This window comes from Nuphar pumila, chromosome 12, assembly GCF_984573655.1.
Source record: "Nuphar pumila chromosome 12, dmNupPumi1.hap1.1, whole genome shotgun sequence".
Classification (NCBI taxonomy): Eukaryota; Viridiplantae; Streptophyta; class Magnoliopsida; order Nymphaeales; family Nymphaeaceae; genus Nuphar; species Nuphar pumila.
Window position 1 is genome coordinate 2,334,191 of NC_143260.1, and position 24,927 is coordinate 2,359,117.

At 37.0% G+C, this 24,927-nt stretch overlaps 1 protein-coding gene across 5 annotated transcripts; it reads left to right on the forward strand.

The window, feature by feature from the left end:
• Nucleotides 1–852: 852 nt before the first annotated feature.
• On the forward strand, nucleotides 853–24,905 carry LOC149819631 (uncharacterized). 5 transcript variants are annotated; one of them, XR_016426388.1, is made up of 14 exons: nucleotides 853–1,055; nucleotides 1,664–1,737; nucleotides 2,153–2,236; nucleotides 2,451–2,531; nucleotides 3,923–4,003; nucleotides 12,112–12,204; nucleotides 13,129–13,308; nucleotides 13,472–13,539; nucleotides 13,651–13,702; nucleotides 13,802–13,855; nucleotides 13,943–14,035; nucleotides 15,753–15,819; nucleotides 15,965–16,138; nucleotides 24,749–24,905. XR_016426388.1 is itself a non-coding variant. In XM_089981966.1 (13 exons), the coding sequence occupies exons 1-13, from the start codon at nucleotides 917–919 to the stop codon at nucleotides 16,051–16,053; spliced, it is 1,155 nt and encodes a 384-aa protein (XP_089838092.1). In that variant the 5' UTR covers nucleotides 853–916; the 3' UTR covers nucleotides 16,054–16,443. The 5 variants fall into 5 exon arrangements, 2 of the variants coding, with proteins under 2 accessions (XP_089838092.1, XP_089838093.1); XR_016426389.1 differs by lacking the exon at nucleotides 24,749–24,905 and adding an exon at nucleotides 16,328–16,443; XR_016426390.1 differs by lacking the exon at nucleotides 24,749–24,905 and having other exon boundaries at nucleotides 13,974–14,035; nucleotides 15,965–16,028.
• The last annotated feature ends 22 nt before the right edge of the window (nucleotides 24,906–24,927 follow it).

A 24,927-nucleotide genomic window follows, 5' to 3' on the forward strand; every position in this document is an offset into this window, starting at 1 on the left:
TTTTACTTGCAAATAGTTTGTTTGTTTTGTTTTTGTTCTATTTTTTACGTATCCAGTATTACCCCTTGTATTTCAGATTTGGATTCGACCTTAGCTCCTTAGATCTTATTCAGACCCAGTTTCAGATTTGGATCTACTGTTTATATTTTGAATTTGGATTTGAATCTGATAAGATTTAACCCATATCCGACCCGTTTTCACTGCTAGTCAGCTGGATGACATTCTGGTTGACATTTTTATGCCCAGACCCAGACATCTGAGTTCGAGCCAGGTCGGGTACCCGAGACAAAGCGGATCCATTGATAGAGGGAAGCTTGAGAGACTCTTCGTGGGTTACATATCTCCAACGTGTAGGGGGTGCAAGTGAGTCATGGTCCATTATCGGGTCTCGGTGGATTACACGTCACAGCAGTGCAGGTATGCAAGTGGGTCGGGCCCTTTTCTGGTCCAAATCATATCCTACACATTTCGGATCGGGAAGTCCATATCCGAATCCAGTTGGGATCCGAAACATAGATGCCAGTTCATGCAGATCCTGAACCATAACCAGGTAAGCAAGTAATTCCGGATCTGGTATTAAACGGGTCTAGCCCGGCCCTTTCTTCTTTCTCCTTTTACGAACGACGGAGCCACGTAATACGCCTATTCCAACAGATCTAGAGTTGTAACGGACCAGATCTGATCCGGATTAATCTAGAGTTGTAAGGGTCCAGATCTGATCGGATTCGGTTCAAGCCTTATTTGGAATGAAGATCCGAAATCTGACCCGATTTAATGAAGGGGCATTTTAGTAACCAAACTTGCATGGCTGCATCAAGATTTTTATTTTTTAAAAAGAAAAAGGAAGAACATGGATGATCTATAATCGGGAAGGAAAAAGGGGAGCTCGGAAACCCTAGAATTCCTCGCCGGAATTATGGAATTGCTGAGGAAGTTCCGGAATCTCGACGTCCACCCGAAGATCAGCGAGGAATTCTACAGCAGCACGCTCTCTGGGGGGCTCATCACCCTCGTCTCTTCCGCCTTCATCTTGTTGTTGGTCTTCTCAGAATTTAGTGAGTTCTTCTCTTTCTTGTTTTTTTTTTGATCGGAACTTTTTGGGGACGAAATTTTTCTCTTTTAGTTTTACTGGTTTTCTGTTGGATTTGATGATCCGATTGAACTCATTGGTTCGAGCAATTCGACCCTATATCTTATGAGGACAAAGAGCTTGGGTTTTGGCGGGAGTCGCTATTACGGTTTTCTAAAAGGCGATTTTCATTTTTCCGTCAGGATTTTTGTGGTAAGAAAGGATAGGAATCTCACGTTTGGGTTTAATCTTTTCCTCGTTTATGATTCATGTCTTGATTTCAGATTTGTTGAATTAACAAAATTGAATTGGGTTTTGGGTTGAATTCAGAACACCCACTTTGTGATTTTTGGGTAAGAAGCTGTGAAAGAAATTTGTATTTCAGAAAGCTGTGATTTGGATGATAATTTTATTTTCCCCTTTATTTCAGGAAATTTTTATTAAGTTTGTGTTCACAAGAAAGAGAGCTCAACTCCTTTTAGAAAAAATTGACATTTTCGTGATTTTTTCTTTTCAACAAGAAGATGAACAATGCCGTTATTTTGTGTGGGTTGGTTGTATTAAAGAATTGGTGGATGTTGTTTGCTTCTGCAGAATCTTATCTTCATGCCGTTACCATGTCTGAGATGATCGTCGATGTGTCAAGAGGAGGAACTCTTCGCATAAATGTTGTATATCTGTCTTTTCCATTATAGTTTCATTTAGCATTATTCCTGTTTTCTCTTGACTGTTGCACCTTTGATATCATTGCCGTTATTCTGCTAGTTAGGTTCGATGGGAGGCATTGTGTCAAAGCCCCAGAGAACTTGTTATTTCTCTTCCACCTACTGGATGTTGTTCGTAGTGTCCACTAGTTTGTTGGTTTTGCTTCGACTGTTGAATCTGTTTGCTAATTCTATGTGTTTATGATCTAGAAAAAGATTATGGAGGTGTTTTTCGCCATACCTTGTGATATTCATCAAAATTGAGAAGTGTAGAATGAGTTTGATCTTTTCTCTTGGTTGCTTATCAACTATTGAAGAAATTTTGTTTTTTCAATAATCTCATTCAAGTATATTTGCCTTTTTCCTTCTTCTTTCACAGTTTGATGTCACTTTTCCAGCCCTTGGATGCTCTATGCTCAGCGTTGATGCGATGGATATCAGCGGGGAGAAGCATTTTGATATTGTAAGTTTGGTCCACTTAAAAATCTGAAAAGGCTTGATTTGTTTTGGGTCCAGCAAAATATGCACACCCTTAACTACTTTCTTTGGAAATATTTTGATGGGGCCGTTACTCATCATGGCTTCATGTTTGAGCATGTTCTTTTTAAGCTGTCTGGTTTGAGCTAATATTAAAATCTTTTTTTCCTTTCTTTCATTCATTCTTTTTTCTTTGTCAGAAACATGATATATTCAAGAAAAGGATTGATCAGCATGGTAATGTAATTGGTACCAGGTCGGATGGAATTGGTGCCCCCAAGGTCATGATCTTTTTATTATTCTGGTCTTAATATGCACTTTTAATTGTTTACTGTGAAAATAGTAATTTTGTGCTATACATAAATTACTGTTCCATGGTTGATATTCCCTTATTTTTCTTATTTAGCTACGAGTAATGTGTTTTAAAGTATAAACAAGGCATTGTCTAGGCTGTATCTTCGGTATTTGTCTCTATAGGATATGTTGATTAATAAGTGTCAAACTGGGGTTACAAAAAGTGCAGTATTGGTAGAAGTTATATATCTGTGAGGATCAGCAATGAGTTCATCATTTGTGACAAGATTTTTGACTGGGTGCAGCATGCATGGAAAAGCACACAGTTAATGATAGCTCTTTGTGTCCTTCCTGATGATACAATTTATATTATGTCTGCATGGACTTTATATTGATAAGAATGAGACTCTCTTTTGTTTTTTTGTTGATTTATTACCTAAATGTTGACTCCCAATGGTACTTTGTGGAATCTATGCATTTTTCTTTTTTTTTCTCACTTTCTCATGAAATGTTTAGTTCTTTCCTCCTGCAAGATCTGAAGTTGATTTCCACAAAATAGGCCTTGACAGGGTGTCTCTGAGTTGAGCATATATAAAAGGAAACTTATGTTTGGTTCCAATTCTAAAGGGAATTCAAACATCATGAAATCGAATAGTCATTTTAAAATCATCTGGACATATGATGGAGCAAATAATGAGGTTGACAATGGAAAATTTTAGCATGGAAGCCAACAGGATTTGTGGTTTTTTTAGTGTCATTTGTCTATTTTCCCTTTCATGCTCAGACCTCTACCTGGGTCTGTGTTAAGAAAATGATTTTCCACCATCACCACCTTTCTGCTACTTTATTATCTACCTGATTACTTCAGGCTATCAAATACTGATACATGCCAGTTGGATAGCAAGTTGTTTGATTTTTTGTAGATTTGTTGCATTATTCCATGCTCTGTTTGGGATTCATTGTCACAGGCATATGTTGATAGATTTGTTTTGTGGGTTTCACATATGATTTTTCATAACTTGAAGCATCTGATGTAACTACTATATCATCTACAAGTACTTATCCACCTTTTTTCTTTAATATCTCAAAGCTTCTTGATCAGTGAGTCAGCCCAAAGGCTTCCCACAGTATCTTCATTGAAGTCTTGTATCCTGTTTGGCTGTGGTTCAGGACACAGATATATAACAAATTGAGTGCTGTAGTGTTAAGTGATTGATCAACATAAGTAGATCAATCTCTTGTTAAGTATGATTTTGTTTCTCCATCTGATTACATGATATTTGACATAAAACCTTTATTTTTCAAAATTTGGCTTTTGTTCTGTCTTAACCACAAATCTTTGGGTTTGACTGTAAATTTGTTACTTTAATGGTTTCAGATTGAAAAACCTCTACAGAGACATGGAGGAAGGCTTGAGCACAATGAGACGTACTGTGGCTCTTGTTATGGTGCAGAAGTGGTACGTTTTCTGTGTTGTTTGATCTTCAGCTAGACTGAAAAGTTAGCAGTCTTATTGCTCAGCTATATTCTTAAACGGGTCTATCATTTGCCGTGGTTCCGAATCAATAATGTATTTAAGCCGTATACCTTTTGATATTCAAGTGTAAAGTTTGGACGCTATAAGTAATTCTATATATTTCTGTCGACTTTTTTGCTTCCTATATTTCCAATGTGGCATGCGTGTCTGCTGTTGCGAAAACTAGCAATCTAGTTCATCACTCTATGAAGCATTTCCGTCAAGATAACGTGATTCTAGACGGTTTTATGGGCACATGTATGCATGTGTATATCTGGCTAAGCATGCAAATGTGCACATACATGCATCTGTAGATTTGGTAAGATCATAAGGGGAAATTGTAGAAGAGCAAAAAAGAAGCGAGGACCAAATTAAGAAAAATATGGCAATTTTTCAATATGGGAGCTTTTTACTAGGCCTTAATAGAAGCGTGAACATGGACTATTCACATATTTATCATTTGATTGTAACCTTTGTTATATGCAAATTGTGTCAACTAATGTCATGGATGAGGCCGTTGTGTTCTTTTATTGAGATATTTTTTATTTGTCATTATGTAAGTGGAATCATTTGGGTTAGGTGTAGAACACCAAGTCCAAAACACATTGGATCTGAACCAACTATGTTGAAAGAGCAATTAAATTTTAAACCCAACCCTAACCAACCTACATTTCCATGAGAATTGGGTCATGTTGGGTCTATGTCTGACGGGTTAGACCTACTTGAACTCCTTAAGTCAACATAACTAGTAGTGGTTTGGTGTGGTTGTGGATCATATGAAATTAGATGCTTTTCGAGACTTGTCAAATTATTTAACTTGATACGTACATTTGGATATGGAGGAAATTCTTTATGCCTGAGCACAGAAGTGATAGGGATTTGAAATAGCAAGCTTTATTTTAGTACTAAGAAAAGTATTTCCAGAGCAAAAGTTGTGTTCCATCCAATTGAAAATGTCAGATTGCTGAGATTTCTCAAGAAACACAAAATTGTTTAATATTTTAGAGATCTTGTACGGAGTATCCTGATGACACTTGAATGAATGCATAATAATGCTAAGCAATATTTTTTTTTTGATATTTACATGGAGAAACCGCCTCCCAGCCATGCTGGCTCTGCCTGCCGTAATTATGGTCACTGTCCTGGCAGCATATAACTTCATGGGCTTACCCAACAGTAAAAAATATGCTCTTAAGAATCAATGGTTTGTTATAACCTCAATACGGTAGTTGAGGGAAGTACAAATATTATACCACATTAATGATTTTTAAGAGCATCTTAAAGTAGCTGGTATACTTCACTTTTTTCATGTAAGAGATTCCCAGCGGAAAATTATGCAGTGAATTCAAATGGTATCAGAAAACAAAACTCTGAAATGAAAAATGAAAAGGATTGAACACAAGTCCAGCATTTTATGCTAAGGCAAGGAGATAAAGAAAACATAGGCTCTAAATATGTGGGCTAATTTTTATTTTGTGACACTACAAAAAATGGGTTCAGTTTAGTAATTTAAGTTCTTTCACTCGATTATGCTATAACGGATACGTTTGGTACTCCGATGAATCTTTCCTCCATTTGTTATAATATCTGGACTATAGCCACAGCTATTCCTGATAGTTTGAAAATATTGTGATATTGATGAGAAATCCAGATCAACCAATATATATAGGAAAAGTGTTAGCTGCCTGCCACTTTTCTAGCCTACCGCCAGCCTACTATGAGAGAACATGTATTTTCAGTTTTTTCGCAAATATAACCCTCCAGATGTGTTCGGCATGGTCGATTTGCTAGGAAACGACACTTGGATTATGTTTTTTTTAATTTAAAAACATGATCTTTTAAGCCCTGAATATTTATGAAATCTTAGAACGTTGATTTTTAAACCTTATAAAAACCTACCTGTGTCAGAATTGGACAATCCAAGAGTAGATTCCTATAAAATCAAGCATGTAGAACACATTTGTTTGGTCAGATTTAAGGAAAACGTAAAAAAACCCTTTGTAAAAGGGTGCTTCAAGGGCACCTACTCCCACCTAGTAAAAGCTTTGTTTTTACAAAATTCTTTTTTTGTTGACCAGACCTTATAGATGTGATCTACATTCAGTTTTAAGTAGAAAACAAGCTTTGGATCATGTGATTGTGATGATTGTATAGTTTTTAAGACCTTAAAAAATCAGCTGCCCACAATGTACCAAAGTTTCATGATTTAAAAAGTCTTATTTTATACCCAAAAAACATGACCCAAGACATGATTCTTATCAAATAGACTATGTTGAACATATCTATGTGTAATGAAATGGTGGTCTTCAACAAATGCACAAATAACTCACAAACAAGTGTCTATTGGAGACACTACAAGCATGACCCTTAAAGGGTATAAAGGAAAGAACACTTGAAAAATAAATAATACTTTATTCATGAACAAAATGCTTAAGAAGCATGGTAATTTACATTGAAGGGGTTCACCCCTATATATACAAAACAATGGGAGAGAGAGGAGAGCTCATTTTGAGCTCTCCAAAAAGAGACGTTGGATTCCAACGTCTCTTAATATAGCTGTTGGACTACAGTCCAACAACATTTATTATTATAGCTGTCCACAGCATTTATTGTAGCTGTTGGACTACAGTCCAACAGCTACTTGCACAGTCAAGTTCCAACAGGAATTTGACTGGATCAAAATATCTAGTTTCTATTGAACTAGATGCTAAAAAAGAAAATAAAAAAATAGAAAAAGAAAATAATAAAAGAAAATATAATAATATTAAATAATATATATATATATATATATATATATATATATATTGCAGTTTACATTTTAACACTCCCCTTCAAACTTACGGTACAATGAGCGAAAGTTTGTCTAAGAGGAAGTGAAATCTGGGAGCAGCGAGAGGCTTGGTGAAGAAGTCTGCTAATTGATATTCTGATGTAACATATGGCAGATCAATGGTTCCATGTAAGTATTCCTCTCTGACATAGTGACAGTCCATCTCAATGTGTTTAGTGCGCTCATGGAATGTCCGGTTGCTTGCAATGTAGATCGCACTTTTGTTGTCACAGCACATCTTTGAAGCTTGCGTTGCTTTAGCTCCCATATCTACTAGCAATCGTCTGAGCCAAACAACCTCCATAGTGGTGGTTGCCATGGCTCTGTATTCAGCTTCGGTGGAGGAAAGAGAGACTTTCTGCTGCTTCTTGCACCTCCACGAAATTAAGGTTTCACCTAGGAACACACAAAAACCAGTAGTTGAGTGTCTATTATTGGGATCACCTCCCCAGTCAGCATCAGTATATGCAATTAAATTTAATGAAGATGAAGCAGACAAGAAGAGTCCTCGTGAAAGAGAGGATTTTAAGTATCTAATTATACGCAAAATCGCTCCCATGTGCACGGAGGTGGGAGCATGCTGAAACTGACTGACTGTATGAACCGCATGAGTTATATCTGGCCTAGTAATGGAAAGATAAGAAAAAGCTCCAACAAGTTGTCTATAAGGAGTAGGATCATCAAGAAGTTCTCCATCATCAATTTTCATTTTAACATTGACAACTTCTGGAGTGTCTACTTTCTTATCATCTGTAATTCCAGACCTGGAAACGATATCAAGAGCAAATTTAGATTGAGATATCAAATACCCCCGAGGGGAATAAGCAACTTCAATGCCTAAAAAATATCTTAATAAACCTAAGTCAGTCATTTCAAAGTGAGTTTTAAGAAGAGATTTGATATTTGCAACTCCCTGTTTGTCGCCTCCGGTGATGATCATATCGTCCACATAGAGAAGAAGAATAATGATGCCTGCATCAGATTTCTTAACAAACAAAGCAGTGTCAGTTAAACAAGGTTGAAAACCAATATCAAGCATAACATGACTAAATCGGTCATACCAGGCTTTTGGAGCCTGTTTAAGACCATAAAGAGCTTTTTCTAGACGAAGAGCTTTACCCTTAGGGATACTAATACCAGGTGGGGCTTCCATGTATACTTCTTCAACGAGATTCTCATTCAGGAAAGCATTTTTGACATCTAATTGAAAGATAGGCCATGTTCTAATGGAGGCCAAGGCTATTAAAGTTCTAACAATGGTCATACGGGCCACAGGAGCAAATGTTTCTTCATAATCGATGCCATACTCTTGGGCATATCCTTTTGCTACTAAACGGGCCTTATATCTTTCCAGGGTCCCATCACTTTTGGTTTTGACTTTGTATACCCACCTACAACCTATAGGTTTCTTACCCGGAGGAATATCTTGTATCGTCCAAGTATTGGCCATTTCTAGTGCATCCAATTCTATTTTCATGGCTTCTATCCATTCTATATGATTTTTTGCTTGAGAATAGGATGATGGTTCAACATATGATTGTATTAATGTAATGGCGGCCCTATACGTGGGTGAAAAAGATTCATAAGACACAAATTTTTCTGGAGGTTTAGAGATTCTAGACGTTTTTCTAGGTGGGACTTCAGAGTATTTTTGTAATGCACATGGAAGATTTTGCTCTCTACGTCTTGAATATTGTAAACTAACATCCCTATGGATTTGCTCTTCATTATCATCATTTTCAACAACAATAGGACTTTGATCATTGTCAAGGTCACATCCAACATCACATTCATTGGATTTTGAAGTTGGATCAATTAAAAATGAGTATTCAGTGACATCCTTGGATTTTTCAAATTCAAAGAAGCTTTCTTTTTCCAAAAAAGATACATTTCTTGACACATATAATTTGTCATTTTGAAAATCGAAACACCTGTAGCCTTTTTGATTATCAGCATATCCTAAAAAGGCACATGGGATTGCACGAGGAGAGAGTTTATCATTTCTGTTGGTGAAAACAAAACATTTGCATCCAAAGACTCTTAATCTAGAATAATCTGGAGTTAAATTAACAAGCTTTTCTATTGGAGTTGTATTCTTTAATGAGGAAGATGGCATCCTATTAATGAGGTAGGTGGCAGTTAGGACCGCTTCAGCCCAAAAACTTTTTGGAACTTGATTTGCAATTAGCAATGTCCTAGTAGTTTCCATAATGTGCCGATGTTTGCGTTCGGCTAGGCCATTCTGTTGTGGAGTGTGTGGACATGATCTTTGATGTGTAATACCATGTAAATTGAGATAGTCTTTGAATTCGTTGGACATAAATTCTCCCCCTGAATCAGTGCGAAAAACAGAAATATCATTTTGAAACTTATTTTTAACCATTTTATGAAATATTTGGAAGTTAGCAAAGACATCAGATTTATGTTTAAGAAAATAAATCCAAGTATGTCTAGAAAAGTCATCAACAAAAATGACATAATATGTATAACCACCTTTGGAAATAACTGGTGCGGGGCCCCAAACATCCGAATGTATTAACTCAAGTGGTCGTGCGGAAACAAAAGTTCTACTAAGAAATGGTAACCTTTTCATTTTGCCAAGAATGCAGTCTTTACAAGAAAAATTTTCAGAATTACAAAATTTTTCCAAACTTGGAAAATATTGAATTTTAGACATATGAGGATGGCCAAGCCTTTTGTGCCATAAATCCAATTCTAATTTCTGAATATTATAACAAAATGCATTCTTGGGTAATTCCAAAAAGTCCATGTAATAAAGTCCTCCTTCTCTATGGCCTTCCCCAATCAGCTTCCCTGACTGGCGATCCTGTACCCAACAACCATGAGAAGAGAAGGAGATATTACATCCATAATCAGATATTTGCGAGACAGATAAGAGATTCAAATTAAGTTTAGGGATATATCTAACTTCTGGGATAAAAAATCTTTTGGATTTTTGAAGATTTTCAAAACATCCTATTCCTTTTACTTCGAGAGATGTGCCATCGGCTGTAAAAACCTTTGACACACTTGAGTCATTTTTAAGACATTCGGATAGACTATTAACATTTGGGGTCATATGAAAAGAAGCACCAGAATCTAAAAGCCAAGGAAAGTTACCTGGACCGGAGAAAGATGCAACTGCCGCTCCAGTTGAGGCTTCGGTTGAGGAGGATACCCCTTTGAGAAGAGGTTGAAGGATTTCCATCAGTTGAGCCATAGACACAGGTGCATCTTGATCTTTTGACTCAGATTCAACAGATGCAACTCTTTTTTCTTCTCTTCTTTTTAACTTTGGACATTGAGGCCTATAGTGCCCCGGTTCATGACAATGATGACAAATAACTTTTCTTTTATCAAAGTCGCCGTTTTGCCTTCCAAAATGAGGCGGCTTGTAAGTACGAGTATGATTCCCCGGTCTAGATACAGCTAAAACGGAGTCATCATCAACTTTTGGAGTACTTTTTCTAAGTCTATTTTCCTCCATAGTGAGCTCTTCTATAGTATCAACAATAGAAGGAATTTTTCCACGATGTAAAAGGGCCGATTTGGTGGATTCAAACTCCGGCCTTAGACCATTCACAAATTGATAGAAATGTTCCATATCGAGTTGCTTTTGGCGAAGCTCGATGTCTTCGGCACAATGCCATTTGGGCTCAAGAAGAGCCAACTCTTCCCAAAGTTCGGACAACTCATTATAATATTCTCGAATAGTTTTATCTTTTTGAGTCATTGTCCGAACTTTATCTTGTAAATTGCATACATGTGCAATATCTTTAAGGGAATACATGTTTTTGAGGTATTCCCAAGCCTTATCGGCATGCTCAAACTTAGCTAGACTAGAGCATTTTTTAATGTCTATGCTATTGATGAGCCATGACATAATTTTTGCATGCCCTATCCTCCATTCTTTCCATTTCTTTTCATAAGTGGCTAACGCCTTACTCTTCTCTTCTTCCGTTAGAGAAACCTCTTTATCACCCTCTTTCTTGGTAAGAGATAGTTTAGGTTCCAAATCGGAACCATCCACTATACCCCATAAACCTTTTCCCCAAATGTGGTGCTTCATAATCGAAGCCCACATTACATAGTTAGTATCATTTAGCTTCATAGGAATGATGGTGATCTTATCATTGTCATCCATCTTTTACAAGGGTAAGAGAGGAATAAATAGGAGGAGAGAGAGAGAAAAATAAAAAGAAAAGAAAAAGAGTAGACAAATGAATAAGAGAGGATACAAAACCAAATTTTTTTGTAGCACAAGTTCGCCTTTCTTCAAACAAATCTTCTTGAGCCAAGAACAAGGTGATGAAACACCTTTTGTAAATGTGGCACGGAAATCGAGGCAAAAGCACTTCAAGATCTAAGGATTTCGTAGCTCTGATACCATGTAATGAAATGGTGGTCTTCAACAAATGCACAAATAACTCACAAACAAGTGTCTATTGGAGACACTAAAAGCATGACCCTTGAAAGGGTATAAAGGGAAGAACACTTGAAAAATAAATAATACTTTATTCATGAACAAAATGCTTAAGAAGCATGGTAATTTACATTGAAGGGGTTCACCCCTATATATAGAAAACAATGGGAGAGAGAGGAGAGCTCATTTTGAGCTCTCCAAAAAGAGACGTTGACGTCTCTTAATATAGCTGTTGGACTACAGTCCAACAGCTACTTGCACAGTCAAGTTCCAACAGGAACTTGACTGGATCAAAATATCTAGTTTCTATTGAACTAGATGCTAAAAAAGAAAATAAAAAAATAGAAAAAGAAAATATAATAATATTAAATAATATATATATATATATTGCAGTTTACATTTTAACACTATGAATCCGGATTGAAAAGATGCAACCCACCATGATTTCTACTAGGTGGGTGTGGGTGCTCGCGGAGCACCTTTGCATTACTCTCTCTCTCTCTCTCCATATATATATATATATATAGGCTTCCTTCTGAACAGATTGCTGGTGTTTTTGCAAAAGGCTTAACTCAATAACACTGCTGCCCAATTTGATGTCTTCAAAGATGTGCAGAAATCTCTTGATTATCCCTGATTTTCAAAGCTTATGAAAGTTAATGATTTAATGTTATAGGAGAACATCTTGTTGTGGGCTGCAGTTTTATCGTTCAAACTGATTGATTCATGCTTGGACATTTGATCTTACTGTTGTATGGCTGACCATCTGGGTTGTCATCATTTCATCTTTTAGTGCAGTCAGATGATGATTGTTGTAACTCATGCGAAGAAGTTCGTGAAGCTTACCAAAAGAAAGGTTGGGCAGTGGCAGACCCTGACTCAATAGACCAGGTACTTCTGAAAGTTTGTGTTTGTGTGGGGGTTATAGTTGTGCATATGGCTGTCGTTCCTTTCCGAAGACTCTCTTCTTAATGTTTGATCTTTTAGGCATCAGATGATAGCACAGTGCAGTCTGTTGCCATCTACATACTCTAAATCATGCATCATAATCTTCCATTACTATGAAAGTAGGTCACTGCTAGCTGTATTACAAATGATGATCCTATGTGAAACCACCCTTTATTAGGTTTTCTGATTAGCAAACTCCAAACTTAACAGAACCCTGAAGATTTTTAAATGTTTTTCATTATCTTGATGACAATGCAGAACGGGTAATTAGGTCTAGAATACCCAATCATATCAAGACCCGAGCTGAAACCCAAACCCGTTAAGACCCGAACCATTAATACCTGAACCCATTAACCTATATGGGTCTACTTTTTTCAGTCATACCCAGACCTGAACCCGACCCAAATCAAAACGGGTCTTCTAAACAACCGACCCGATGCATACCCGGACCCATTAACCCATATGGCTCAACAGTTTCTAGCTGTACCCAAACCCGAACCTGAATTAGATTGGGTCAGGTTTGGGTCTTACTTTTAGACCCTGCATCAAAATCGTGTCTAATAAGACCTGACCCGAACCTGAACTGAAACAGACCCGCTTACACCCCTATCAGTTAACTTGGTGTCATGACTCATGTCCTTGGGTCAATAGAACTGCATCATAGAGTAAGCAATTGCTCTAATTGTTATTTAATGAAAATGAATAGCTTCTCTCAAAGGCTCGTTGTCTTATCAATTTTCCTGTGGCTGTCAACCTTCTTTCTCTCTCCAGTGTCCACAATAGCATAACTCCATTTAGAAGCTATTACTACCATCTAGCACTTGTAAACCGGTTGAACTACTACTCATGTACTTTCTTTCTGTTCAGTGCAAAAGAGAGGGCTTTCTTCAGAGGATAAAAGAAGAAGAAGGTGAAGGATGCAACATTTATGGTTTACTGGAAGTAAATAAAATTGGTGGCAATTTTCATTTTGCCCCTGGGAAAAGCTTTCATCAAGACAACATCCATGTGCATGATTTGCTGGTGTTTCAAAAAGACAGTTTCAATGTATTGTGGTGATCTGCTATTGATGCTTCATGAATTTAAACATGGTAGTTTGAAACAATTGTGTTTCAGGTTTACAACTTTGCTGAAATATTGTTACGGTTTTTTTTTTTATAGAGAAAGAGTAAAGAAGAAAATTGATCTCTTTGAATGGTTCTTGGAACAGATAAGCCACAAGATAAATAAGCTGGCTTTTGGAGATTATTTTCCTGGCGTTATTGATCCACTTTATGGGTAAGTATCTGGGTGCATTTTGACCTAATAATTTGTGTTCAATTATGCGACTTTAGTCCAACTTTTTATGGTGCTTGAACATCTCTGATTGTCTGTGTCTGAAACTTTCAGTGTTACACGAATACAGCATACACCTTCCGGAGCTTATGAGTATTTCATTAAGGTATTTTTGATTATTTTTGTCTTATTTAATTGCATTCTTAATATTATCTAGTTGCCTTTGAAGTTCCTGGACTTAGGTATACTGGCTTCCTTTTTCCAGGTTGTACCTACGACGTACACCGATCTAAGAGGGAAAAGTATCCAGTCAAATCAGGTAGTCAATTTAGGAGTTCAAACTCCAGAAATACAGATCACATATTTAGATGGTTAGAGTACCTTGCCCATTAACCTGTCTGTGCAGTTCTCTGTGACTGAGCACTTCAAAAATGCAGCATTTGGTTGGTCGCAATCTCTTCCAGGTGTTTTCTTCTTTTATGACCTATCCCCTATTAAGGTGAGTGCATAGAGAAATCTTGTGTTGAAAGTGTAGATTTTCTTGAAGGGATTTCTTCATCAAATGAAGTGAACTGTGGTTGGAGCCTCTAATCTACTTGATTTTCTTCTCTCTGTGGTTGCATTTGGTGTTTAAAGCATTGTGAATATCTCACTTCTTACTGGGACCCTTCTGTTTTGCAATGTTAACTGAATTATGCTGTGTAGTTTATTTGTCTTCTCGAAGGTACTATATGGGTGAAATGAACCATATAGGAAAGGGAAGAAATGGATTTTTAACTTGGAGGTATTTATGCATGATTGATGTAGGAACATGCTACGAAGTGGTTATGTGGCATCATGATGATTCACATATGTTGGATAAAAAATAGTAAATTATCAACACTTTCTCCTTTTTACTTCTGATAACAGGGAGAAACCACTGCTTTGGTTTGAACATCCTGTTATGGACCGAGAGGTTCCATAATAACGGAAAGAAATGAAATGAAAATCTTAGGCTGGGAGCATTTCTGCATGATCTCTATCAATCGCTGGGAAATGATTTTGTGGCATCAGGATTATTCATGTGTCAGTTACAACATTGATAGGAAGCAATTTTTCTCTTAGGAAAAAGAGCTTAGTTTTGATTCCTATGATGAATGTTAATGCGACACAAAGATGTACTTTTATGTATGTGTCTATGTGTGTGCATGCATGCAAATCTGTGTGTGTATGCTTTCATCGTCTCTAGTTAAGGCTAGTTATATTTAGCTAGCTTCCCAGCCAGAACTTCATTTCTAAAATGATGTTGACAAGCAATGGATGTTACATCAATCATAAACCCAAACTTGCTTGTACCAACAAAAATATCCTTGTCTGGTTAGTCTATGCGTTTCCTGGAGGTTACTTTGTACTGAATGTAAATCAGACAGATTGTTCAGACCTTAGTTGCATATACTATTATTGGATTTTGATTTCATTCAAGATCTCTAGTTGTGGTTGATGGTCTTTTGATCAGTCCATGAGATTGTTGGGTCAAGAAGTCTTTTAGACGTCTCAACACCTTCTCTAGGCTGTGGAAGGGTGCCATGTTTAGATTGGTTATGCTCATTTAATACCCTTTTAGGTTGTTTGTTTCAGTGATTGATTACAGGCTCACAGAAGATGATCTTGGTCTTAATGATCTTATATGATCTCCTTTTTGGACTTTCTATGCCTGTTGGGTATTGATATATATTTCTGAGGATTTGTAACTTATGTATGCTAATAAAATTTTGCACAAATAGTTGGGAGTTAGTTTCCTCAGAAAACTTATGTCATCTGTTTTCGCCATCTTACCTTTGTCTCTGTCTGGGACTTGTCAAAAAGGATAATACTTTAGTTTTGTTAAATTGTCATGACAATCAACACGTTGCCAACTTGCCATCTATGTCATGGATATGGATGCAGATACGATATGGACTCAAGACATGAATGCATGATTTGATAGTATAACGATGTTAGAAAAGAATTATTAGAATATAATGCCTTGGACGTATGTCATATCATGTCGCAGTCATTTTGTGTCCCATAGACACAATCTAAAAACAATGATACTTTTTATGGTTCTGTCAATTCTGTCCAATTCCACTAATCCTTAGCTAATGTGCAGTTCCTCAAAATAGCTGCTGATTTAGTTTTTGTTCTTCACAATTGATGGATCTATTGTGTAACCAGCCATTTTTCTCATCACATTGCAGGTGATTTTCACAGAGTCAAGAACATCCTTTCTACATTTTCTTACAAATATTTGTGCTGTAGTTGGAGGTATTAAATTCTCACGGCATACCAAGTCCATCACCATAATTTATTGAAGTAAAATTAGGAGACTTCTCATACCTTTCCGTGAACATTGTTCACAATGTCCAAGTAACAAAATAATGTTTGTACTTTATAATTCCAAAAATTTCAGGGATTTTCACTGTTGCTGGGATCTTGGATGCTTTCATCTATCATGGCCAGAAACTGAAGAAGAAGGTGGAAATAGGCAAGTTCAGTTGATGTGGTCAATAAATATCCCAGCAGTTACTATGATGTTGAACTTGGAATCCAGATGATTTTGATTAAAGGAAGGAACGGCATTAAGGCAAGGGAAAGCTTTGAGCCCCTCTTTCTATCGTATTATGTAGTTTTTAGTTTCAAATTTCCAAATGTGTTCTAGTGTTATTTGTGTGTCTATCCGTGCTCTTACAAAAGCTACCTAGAATTACACTGTCGTTTCCAGCCTGTGGCTTGTACATGTACCATAAGGGCTTGTTTTTTATGCCTTGTCCAGGATTGGACAGAATGAACAAAACAGACACAACACACTCTGCCTGTTCTGTAACAAACAACTGTAGCAAGTCCAACATTTGTTTGGAGTGTCTACTGAGGTTGCGTTACTTATGTCCATTGTTTGATTTATGCTGTGCGGACAACTTGGACAACTTGAACACACATTGATAATAGGTCGGATAACTTCGTGACCTGATCCGTACACCAATATCCATGTTTTAACATATTAATATAGATTTTAACCCCGGATATGGATCTAAATACCAAAACATTATAAAACTAGTGTAAAAACAATATAAAACTTGTACAAATACCACTCTTTTGATACCTCATTGTTATAGCTGGTATCATATTGGATCCAATTATGAATGTTTGTTGAAAATCATGAATTTTTGTCTCGAATATGGATCTCAAATTTGATTCAAATACCAAAACAATATAAAAGTTGTGTAAAAAATAATTACACAAGCATTTTTTTCTATTTCAATGTTATAATTGGTATCAAATTGGATCTAATTATGAATGTTTATCGAAAATCATGGATTTTTATCCTAAATATGGATCTTTAATTGGATTCAAATACCAAAACAATATAAAACTTGGGTAAAAATAAATACACAATCATTTTTTTGCTATTTTCATAAAATATTAAATATCAATATGCTATTACCATGAAATTTCTCCATTCACGTCATAAAAATTGAACATTAAGTTGCAGTTTCATAAATGAACTAGTAATTATTTTATACATTAATTATATATATTCAAACATTCTGAATCAAAATCTGTAACATTCATATTTGCGAATCTCCTTGATGATCTGATTTACGTAAAGGTGATTCACATGATAACTCATGAATGTTGTATTATACATATGTGAATTTCTCCGTAGACCTCCTTGACGAAATGATCTAATTAAAGTATATTTGCATGGTAGCTCACAAATGCCAATATATATATATATATCTGTGTGTGTTGCCACACATTTGTGGACATGGTAGCTTGTGAATGCCGCCACACATTTGTAGACCTTTACGATCTGATCTACTTAAAAGAGATTCACATGGTTGCTTACAAATGTCGTACTATATATATACGAATGTTGTCACATATTTGTGAACCTTCTTGATAATATAATATACTTAAAGAATATTCACACTGTAGCGTGAATGTCATACTATATATGCGAGTGTCACCACACATTTACAAACCTCTTTGACGATTTCATCTACTTAAAAGAGATTCACATATTAGCTTGTGAATGTCATATTATATATATACGAATGTCGTCGGACATCTGCAAATGTGTGGCAACACACACACACACACACACACATATATATATATATATATAATGTGTGTGTGCGTGTGTGCTTAATTAAGCTTATCCGAGCTAGACTGGTTGTTCATGCTTGGCTCGTTTATGTGTATCGAGCCTGAACCATTGTTCAAGCTCAACTTATTTATTTTTTCGAATGAGGTCGAACTGAGCTAGCTCGGTTCATTGTGCATTCCTAATGTTGTCTAGACCAGTGTTGTTAGTAGAAGATTCACACTGTAGCTCATGAATGTTGTACTATATATGTGATTGCCATAATGTCACTCGACATCTTGTGTGTGTGTGTGTTTGTCGAGCTTAATTGAGCTTATCCGAGCTGGATTGGTTGTTCATGCTTGGCTCGTTTACGTATATCGAGCCTGAACCATTGATCAAGCTCAACTTATTTATTTTTTCGAACAAGGTCGAGCCGAGCTCATTGTGCATCCCTAATGTTGTCTGGACTAGTGTTGTCAGTATCGGTGCGTACTGGCCTGAATCGGCCAATACGTATCGTATTGCAGAAAATTGATACAATACTTGAATTTGTCTATTTTTTAATAAATATAAAAATATCTTAAAATAAATTATTTAAATATTATTTTATTATCTTTAACACATGTCACATGCAATATTTTTTAATTATCTAATAATGGGTAGGTTGTTGGTCTTTCCTTGAAGTGGGGTGATTTTAAATCCCATTGTCTTACCTTCTTTCAAAAAGGCTTTTTACACGATTTTCAAAAACTTTCAATTTTCTTTTTAAATTAAAAGCAGCTGGGCAAAAGGTGTTCAAGCTCAGTTTGAGCTTGAGCTGAGCTTGAACAGCCAATTTTTTTTGGAGCCGAGCCGAGCCAGCCCAAGCTCGGCTCAAACCCAGCTCATGTGCATCCTAGACAACAGCCCCAACAACATTACACCAAAAAAAAAACAAGGAAACCAAAGAAAATGCTAATTGTTTGGGATGCAGCCTGTCAGATGTAGAGCCCAGGCAGATGGAGGGCGACTAGGTACAGCAGCATGCCAAAAGTATGCAATCACATTGCACCTGGTCTTTGCCTCTTGCATGTAAGGACGCCGGTAAAGGCAGCTCATTGTTTTTAATGTGTTTGAGGAGAGGAAATCCTGGCTCAAGTGGTAGGTTTGGGAGACAACGACGCCCTGCTATATAGCCAACTTTCAAGCAGTTAAAACCCCTCGATTAGGCCCCACTTGCCCACCAGGAAACCAGCTACTTTGGTCATAAGACAAGAGACATGCAGTATTGAACTCTTTTTGAACTTGCAGCAATGGATGCACTGTGTGGGTTTTGAACTTGTGTCATCCATCAAATTGGTGACATTTATAAGTTACCCCTACTCATAGTGACAAACCATTTTTAAGTAAATATAAACTACCAATTCTCAATTTTCAAAAATTTCATGCTTTTTTAACGGACATTTTAAATTTAAGAAAATACAACCAGTTTTAATTAATTTTCACAAAGGATAATAAAAAATTAAATTAGACCAATTTAAATTTCAACAAAAATTTTGTATTTTATTGGAAAATATCGGTTTTTCTGTTAAAAGAAACCCTAATTTTCACACTACCCCTACACAAACCTTGTGGGCTAAAAGATCCACCTTTTCATGCTTTGAGTAATAAGAATCTTTTTAATTAGTAATTGGGTTTAAGTACTCTTTGCTCGTATAGGTCTTTGGTTTCAGACCATTTTATTATATATTCCTTCCACTTGAGGTCACCAGCGTGGCCAACGGGGCACTTGTGAAGGCATTGAGATGAAGTACTGGATCAAACCCTACTAGCTCACGGATGTATGTAGCTTTTGAAGGTGGGCCACGTAAGGCATGGTAGTCATGGGCCCTACCCAGGGTTTGTCTGGTTAGAGGTGGGTCCATTAAGTGGCCTAGTTCTCAGTGAGGGTTCTTAGTAATAAAAAATAAAAATCCAATCTTCAAAGTTCCACAATTATTCATGTTCATAGGATATCTCATAGACTAAAAAAAAGGCTGGTCCTTGTGAACAGTTTGCAATGGCACACATAAGAATCAAATTAAAAGAGGAAAAAAAAAAGATTCCTAACTAAGGTCAAATCAATTCACAAAAAATACATAGCTTTGTTTAAAAGTTTATTTAATGGGTTAATATTGGTTACTAATGAATGTACAAAACTAATGAGCTAGAAATCATAGGTGCAAGTTGTATAGACTCAATCTAACCAATTTATGCATTCAACATGCTTTGTTTACTAAGGATCAAGCCTTGGATCGTGCTTTTCTGATGTAAAAATGTGATCTTTTGTGTTATGAAATTTTGGTACATTGTGGGCCATTGATTTTTGAACCTCTTTAAAAACCTAATTACTTGTCATAATCACATGATTCAAAATAAATTTCTTACTAAACACACCATGTAGATCACATCTCTAACATTTGATATACAAAAAAGTTGGAAATTTTTAAAGAAAAAATTGATTTCTACTCGTTAGTTCATTACCTTCATTAGTAGCCAATATTTACCCTTATTTAATATATTTCTTTTTATGCCGATAAACATCACAGAAAGCAAGACAAAATAAATACATTTAGCCGCTCTTGCATTAGTAAAGACTAAGCAACTCACATTTACAAAATCATAATCCTGAATTATGTCCACAAAGTTACTAAGATTGTTTATTAAGACTTCAATCTATATCAGATTATGAACCACTTTTTAGAAGTCATGCTTTATAAATTGTGTTGGATGTTTTTTTTATGTTTTTTTATTCCTTTCTCTCTCAATCATTTAAAGTTACGGGTCTTTAACCTTCAGCCATCCAAGATTTTACCAGGGGCTTTCCTACCCACAATAAGGTATTTGGTATCTTTGTGGGCAAGGATGACTCTACTCATAGTGAGAAGTTTTTGACCAAATCTAACCCCATTTTGTGCTTGACATTGTCAAAATAGTAGGAATTCATAAAAATATGGTTTTATGAAGGTTGATTTTTTTCGACATAGAAATCTGGGGTTAGGCAGACCTAGGGATGGCAGTGGACCGGGGCGGGGGACAAGGTCTCCCCCCCCCCCCCCGCCCTGTTTCAAAATATGAACCTTCATCCCCGCCTCCATCCCTGCACGGGGATGGATTTTAACCTCCACCCGTGCCTCCATCCCCGTTTCATGTCCTCCATCCCCGGTCCAAACAAGGGTGAGGCGGGGCGGGCCCCCGTTTCCCCTCGGTCTATAGTCATTCCTTAAAAGATTGGGGATGGGGCGGGGCGGGGAAAGGCGGGGATTGAGATGGGGGCGGGGCGGGGGGAAGTGTAAGTCCATCCCCGCCTCCATCCCCACACGGGGATAGATTTTGACCTTCATCCCCGTTTCATGACCTTCATCCCTGGTCCAAATGGGGCGAGGCGGGGTGGGGCCCCGTTGTCCCCCGGTCCACTGCCATCCCTAGGCAGACCCCTACCATTTATATAACCATAGCATTGGGATTCGAACTGACAACGTCCCAAGACAAAGTAACATGCACTAACTACTCCAGACAGACAAGCGGAGCCCACTGGTTCAAGCCCATTAACGGGCCGGTTTATGAATCAGACCAGTTGAGACGGGTCGATTCATTGAACCAGACAGTTTGTGAGAAGGCCAAACCACACCGGCCCAGTGGAACTAGCACGGTTGAGCCGAGCTTAGGCAGGTCGATTCACGGGTTGAACCGGCAGAATTAAAAAAAAAATCAGAAAAAAAAATAGACATCATGATTTTACATGAAAATCTTCAAAGAAAAAAAACCATGGGACCAAAGTCCAAAATTTTACTATGAAAAAAAAAATCACAAGTAGATTACAAATTAAAATTAGAAAAAAAAATCTAAAACTATAAATATTACAACTAAAAATAACCCCTCAAACTAGTCGTTTATAGCTGTTGGGATTTTTTTTTTTGGAAAAAACCGAAACTAGTAGTTTTATAACTGATAGGGTTCACTGGACGGGTTGTTAGACGGGTTAAGGTGGGTTTGCAGGTTGGTCCGGTCTAATTCATGGGTTAAACGGGTTCGGATCGTAGCGGGTTTTTGCGCTGGGAGATGAAACCGGCACGTCCCACTACACGGTTCATGAGTTAGGCCTGGACCATTACTGTAGCTCTTGGGCTGTGCCGGTCCGGGTTTCAACAGGCTGGTTCTAGTCTGGTTAATGGGTTGATTTTGGTCCGGTTAACGGGTTGAACTGCCATTAGCCGCCTCTAGCGAAGCCCCTGTTGGTATGAAGGTTGAAAATTTAGTACACTATAGGCTATTGATTTTTCAATCCTTGCAAAAAAATCTTATATAGATAACAAATGTAGAGTCAAATGTGCAAAAAACAATAAAAACTAAAAAAAAAAAAAAATTACTGTTTTTTTTACTAAGGGTCCTTACCAAAAACATGATTTTAGTGCAAAGAACAATGCTAAAAAAAAATCATGTCTAGACCCTCCAGTGAGTGCCTTACCTTAGCTCACAAAGGGCATCCACCTGACAAACCACCAGTATGATACCAGGAGAAATCGACCATGAGCAAGATGGGTTCCTAATAACTGACCTAACTACTTGGGCAACCCAGAGTGAACTAACATGGGTTCAAGTTTTTTTTCATGAAGTACCAGAAACCACCCTTGGAATCAGAGATCTAGTCGCTCTGGCTGAGTTTGTTGTACTTATGGTCATTGTCCCGATGGTGTAAACCTGTGGCACGTACCCCTTGCCCCTAGGGAGTCACCATACATTGGCTGTGCATGGGCTTATCCCTTGCCCTCGTTAATGCAAGGGGCTGACACTCATGGGAATGGGAATACAATTTTAAGATATCAATCGTCTATTGAAAATTTTGTGATTTTATTGTGTCATTTTTAAGTGCTAACCAAAATTTGAAAATGTAATGCATTCAAGCCATCACTTATGCTATTTGTTCTTGCCGATAAGATCCTGATAACGAGATTTGTGACATTGAGTGAGATCAAACCTAAATATTTCAAAAAAGACTAGTGATGTATTGGTGATGTTGAATGACAAGTTATGTATTGTTGCCATTGCCGCTTTTTAAGTTACTGAAGTCTTGTCCCAAGAGGGTTGGCATAGTGGGATAGGGCCTAGGTTATCATATGGGTTGTCAATGTTCGATTCTTATGGGTGTCACTGTCACTCTCTAGCATAAGCCAACGCGGAGCATAGGGCCCGATGCTCAGGGGGTCAATCTATGATCTACTTGCTACCGGGCTATGGGTTTCTCCGCGTAACCAAACAAAAAAGTTCCAAAGGTTTACCGAAGTTTTTTTTCTCAAAAATGATTAATTGTCTTTTTCTCTTTGACATTATTAGAGTGATTAGTTGGTTTGTGTAGGGGTTTAGCTCAACTTTACTTTTAAACTTTCACTTAAGGACATACAGATATGACCTGAATCCGACCTAAATAATGTGTAGGTTCGGTTTTAAGTAATAATTTTTGTCACCAACTGGTATAGACCTCACACCACTTAAGGATTTTGTATGTATATATATACCATCCTCAGGTGGTATCAGCCTGGTTATTTTCCGGCCGGTGGCTAGCATTAAAATGGTCAGGTTGGTACCATCCGACTAGGGCGATACCAGCCGGACATGGTTGTAAACAGAAATATGTATGCATGCCACTGTGTGTGTGCTTACAAATTCTTCAGGCTAAGGGTTTAGACTATTGAGAGCTTGAACACATGATCTTGTTTTCCTTTTTTGGAATACCTTACTAGAAGCATCAAAGGTCAATACTTAGATGCAACATTAACCATAGTCTGGTTTGATCACATTTAATTGCTTAGTTGTAAAAATTTGGTAGTTGCTTTTAATTCATGGGTGAAGCAATCCTTTTCTTTTAAGAAGGTTATTTATTTTATGTTCTGTTACTCAGACAAATTCTCCTGAAAGGTTCAAATTCAAATACTAGAAAGAAAGTTAATACCATTATTTCTTTTTTGGATCAGTTGGTTTGCTGAACTAGGAACTTTTACAAATCGACATTAGTAGTGATAGTTTGTCTTGTAGCCGTTTTCTTATGAACTTCCTATCAGCCACATGCTTTTTGGTGTGAAAATCTATGAGGTGTTTCTTCAAAAAGAGTATAAATCAGTCTGCAAGGAAGAAACTTTTTCCTCTCAAGTAAAAGTGCCAGCACAATGAATTTTAAGAGTGCCTTGCAAGAAAGGGGACGATAATAGTAAAGATAGGACTTGATTATGACTTTCATAAACATGCTTAAAGCTGCAGTAAGACTAGGTCTTGCAACTGCTGACATGTTTTGTTGCCTCGGGTAGTTTTGCATACATGGAATCATTCTCACAATGTCAGAGGACTTTTTCATAGTATATTCAAAAAATATTTGTTGTGGCACAATGTTGGCAAATTTTACTATAGTAATATCCACACAACTCCATCAGTTCTCCACTGAAGTTGTCAAGAATTTCCCCCATAGCCAAAATTTGTGTATCGAGTTAGGGGACTTGCTCAGCAGTTAGAATTGGTTTTAAGCTTATATCATGTAGATATCAGGGAATATTTGTTGTTTCTCTTCGGAGTTAACTTAAGTTATTAACCTTGGTGTTTAAATTTGGTATCTATGAATAGAATTCTGTGCATCATTGTCCTTTCAGATATGATGCTCGATCTTATCTGAACTTTGGTTTTAAGCTTGTCTTCCCCAAGTGGCAAAATAAACTTCTGCCTTGATAAATTTCTGCTGATTTCGTATTTTCTGTAGATTTTTCTCCAAGTTAACTTGTTTCCTCCTATACAAACAGACAGTATCGTACAGGAGGCTTGTTGCAGCTCTACACAATTCCATGTTCTCTGAAAGACCCTAAGATTTCTAGTTTTTCATCTGTGCTCTAAACCTTTCAGACGTTAACTATTCAAATATAAAGGACAAAATGTATTCTTGCTAACCACTGTTTATCTCCTTCAAGAAGTGGTTTACTGTTTGGTGATGCTCAGATGTTTAACAGTAACTACTGGTTCCTGATCACTTTCTGTCATGATTTGCTACTTTCATACAACTACTGGATTCCTGACCACGTGCTGTCATGATTTGCTACCTTAATGCAGTCAGATGATGCTTGCTGTAACTCATGTGAAGAAGTTCGTGAGGCTTATCGGAAGAAAGGCTGGTCACTGACAAATGCTGACTTGATTGACCAGGTACTTCTGTAATGTGATGGTACCATGGTTATATTGCAAATATCATGAAAACATTATGAATGATCAAATTTATGATTGTAATTATA